The 2,512-nt window shown below is 50.3% G+C and overlaps 1 protein-coding gene across 2 annotated transcripts; it reads right to left on the minus strand.

Moving 5' to 3' along the window:
- Positions 1–459: 459 nt before the first annotated feature.
- purbb (purine-rich element binding protein Bb) lies at positions 460–1,912 on the minus strand. Of its 2 annotated transcripts, none has more exons than XM_034896174.1 (2): positions 1,781–1,912; positions 460–1,723 (listed from the first exon to the last, which is right to left on the minus strand). In XM_034896174.1, exons 1-2 carry the CDS (start codon positions 1,853–1,855, stop codon positions 878–880), a joined length of 921 nt encoding a protein of 306 aa, XP_034752065.1. In that variant the 5' UTR covers positions 1,856–1,912; the 3' UTR covers positions 460–877. The 2 variants fall into 2 exon arrangements, with proteins under 2 accessions (XP_034752065.1, XP_034752066.1); XM_034896175.1 differs by having other exon boundaries at positions 460–1,720; positions 1,784–1,910.
- Positions 1,913–2,512: the final 600 nt, after the last annotated feature.

Genomic DNA, 2,512 nt, shown 5'->3' on the forward strand with positions numbered 1-2,512 from the left:
ACTACTGGAGTCAAAGCGTTACGTTTAGTCCACAAGGCCCGTGTTATTTGGGCTTTAAAAAGAAGATAATCCTCTCAGTAACTACCCCCCTTTATCTTTATATATTTTGGGTGATGTTTTCGATCAACATGCACGCTGCTGCAATGCTCCTTTACTCTGAATCTGCTGCTACACCGACTGCTTAACATCCAGAGTAATGGCAGATCTTTCTATACGTTCCTTGACTGACTTGCAAAATTACCCCCCCCCCCCCCCCCCCCCCCCCCCCCCCCCCCCAAATCTGCCCACTGAGTAGAGACCTGGACCAGGACAGGATTACAATGGATGCCAGTTCTCTCTCTCTCCTTAAACTGGAGCAAGGAAAACATCTTAAACAGGTTGACTCCTGACTCGTTTAAATATATAAACTATGCTGGAAATAGGAAAAGCATTCATTGGCTTTCATTTTTTTCATTTGTTTGTTATAAAAAAAACCAATTTGCTGGTTTTAGTAAGTTCTCTCTTTCCTATTTTATTTTTATTTTACTTTTTTATTTTTACAATAAATCAATCTTCCCCCCCCCCCAATGAGATATCTCATTTCCCACATTTAGTCCTCTCCACTTTCAGAGATTCACACAATCCCTCCGACCTTCAAAACCTACAAACTTTTAGGATAATACACCAATAATTCCCTGCACGTGTACTCTTTTTTTTTTTTTTTTTAATTTTTGTTTTAACGCCACGAAACTTTAGTTTAGCTATTACAGCACGATTTGTCATGCACGTTCTGCCTCTTTTCTCCTCTTTTAATGCAAAATACCCCCTATACTCGCAGATGTGTCGCGTGACCGGACCCAACAGCTGTTTCATCTTTTTTTTTTTTTTTTTTATTTCATCAGTCGTCGTCCACGTCGTCCCCCTCGGACTCGTCTCTCCTCTCGTAGACCTTGTCCCTCTGCCTCTCCTGGATCTCCTTCATCTCCTCGGCGTACCGGCTGAAGGCTCCGCCGAACTTGCTCCAGGCTTTGAACGGGATGGTGATAGAGTTCCTGTAGCTGGGCTTCACCTCGCTCACGCGCAGGAACACGCCGTATTTGTTGGAGCCCACGTCGAAAAAGAAGCGCTTGGAGTCCACCATGATGGAGGTGCCCTCGGGGAGCTCGCTGTACCCCCCTGCGGCCGCCGTGCCCCCGGCCAGCTCCTCGTCGTCGCCCCCGTAGTCGTCTATGAGCTTGGCGAGGGCGTCTCGGAACTCTATGAGTCCCTGGGCCGGAAGGGCTATGGTCTGGCCGGACAGCATGCCGCCCGCGGGGCCCCCGACTCCAAAACCCGGTCCGCGGTTCACGGTCTGCCGGATCCGCAGGAACCTCCCCCGCTGGTTCTCCTTCAAGTCCAGGTAGTATTTGCGGTTCTCCCGGACCAGAAACTCGCTCTTCAGAGCTCGCCTAGGCCCGCCGTCCTCACCCGCGGTGGCCTGCGCGATCTGCTCCGGACTGCTAGGCCCCAGCTGGGCGTAGTGCTCGATGAAATCCCCGAGGTAGTCCCGGAACTCCGCCGCCACCGACAGGGACAGGGTCAGGCGACTTTTGGAGCCCCCGGCCCCCACTTCGGCGATCTTGATGAACCTGCCCTTGCTGTTCTGCTTGACGTCCAGATAGAAGCGCTTGTTCTGGATGTCGAGGCGCTTGGACGCCAGCTCCTGGGTCTCCTGGTCCCGCTGGAAGTGTTGGAAGCCGCCGCCGCCACCACCGCCACCGCCACCTCCACCTCCTCCTGAACCTCCTCCACCTCCACCACCACCTCCACCTCCACCACCGCTACTACCACCGCGCTCACTCCCGCTGTCTCCATCCGCCATCTTCAGCTCCACCATTCGGCTTCTGCCCCTCTCTCCTGCGTAGCTGCTTTCTGCGCGCGCTCGGCCGGCGCGCGCGCCCCCTTCACGCTCATTACGGGGGCCCTTGACATAGGGCTGTGATTGGTCCGAGCGTTTGCCACTTCTGCGTGTTGACAGGGTTACGGCTTTCCCATTCGTTGCTCAAGTTGTCTGTCACGCCCACATGTGAAATCTCTCTCCACCCATTGGCTCAGACGGAGTTTTTTTCTCTACTCCCTCTGGTTGTGAAATCTTGTGTTTTTCATGACATAATATAATGAAAGTTATGTTTTTGCTTTTGATTTTCTGACTTTAACTAGTTAACAAAGTTACAGGGGGACAGAAATCTCGAGAAAAACAATCCAGGGTTGTGTTTTTACATGTGCTAAACACGTTTAGTGGCCTTCTTTGAGCCTAGACCACATCGACCAGTATTTGATAATAACTATAAATAATATTTAGTCTTTTATTGCCAGTGGTGGAAGAAGAAAAATAGCAATATTACGGTGTAAAATAATCCTGTTACAAGTAAAAGTCTTGCATTCAGATCACTTTCAATTCAGGACCACTAAGGTCTATATAAGAGACTTCAGATACAGTATTAGGGACCACTAAGGTCTATATAAAGAGACTCAGATACAGTATTAGGGGACC

This window comes from Etheostoma cragini, chromosome 16 (assembly GCF_013103735.1).
Source record: "Etheostoma cragini isolate CJK2018 chromosome 16, CSU_Ecrag_1.0, whole genome shotgun sequence".
In the NCBI taxonomy this organism is placed as follows: Eukaryota; Metazoa; Chordata; class Actinopteri; order Perciformes; family Percidae; genus Etheostoma; species Etheostoma cragini.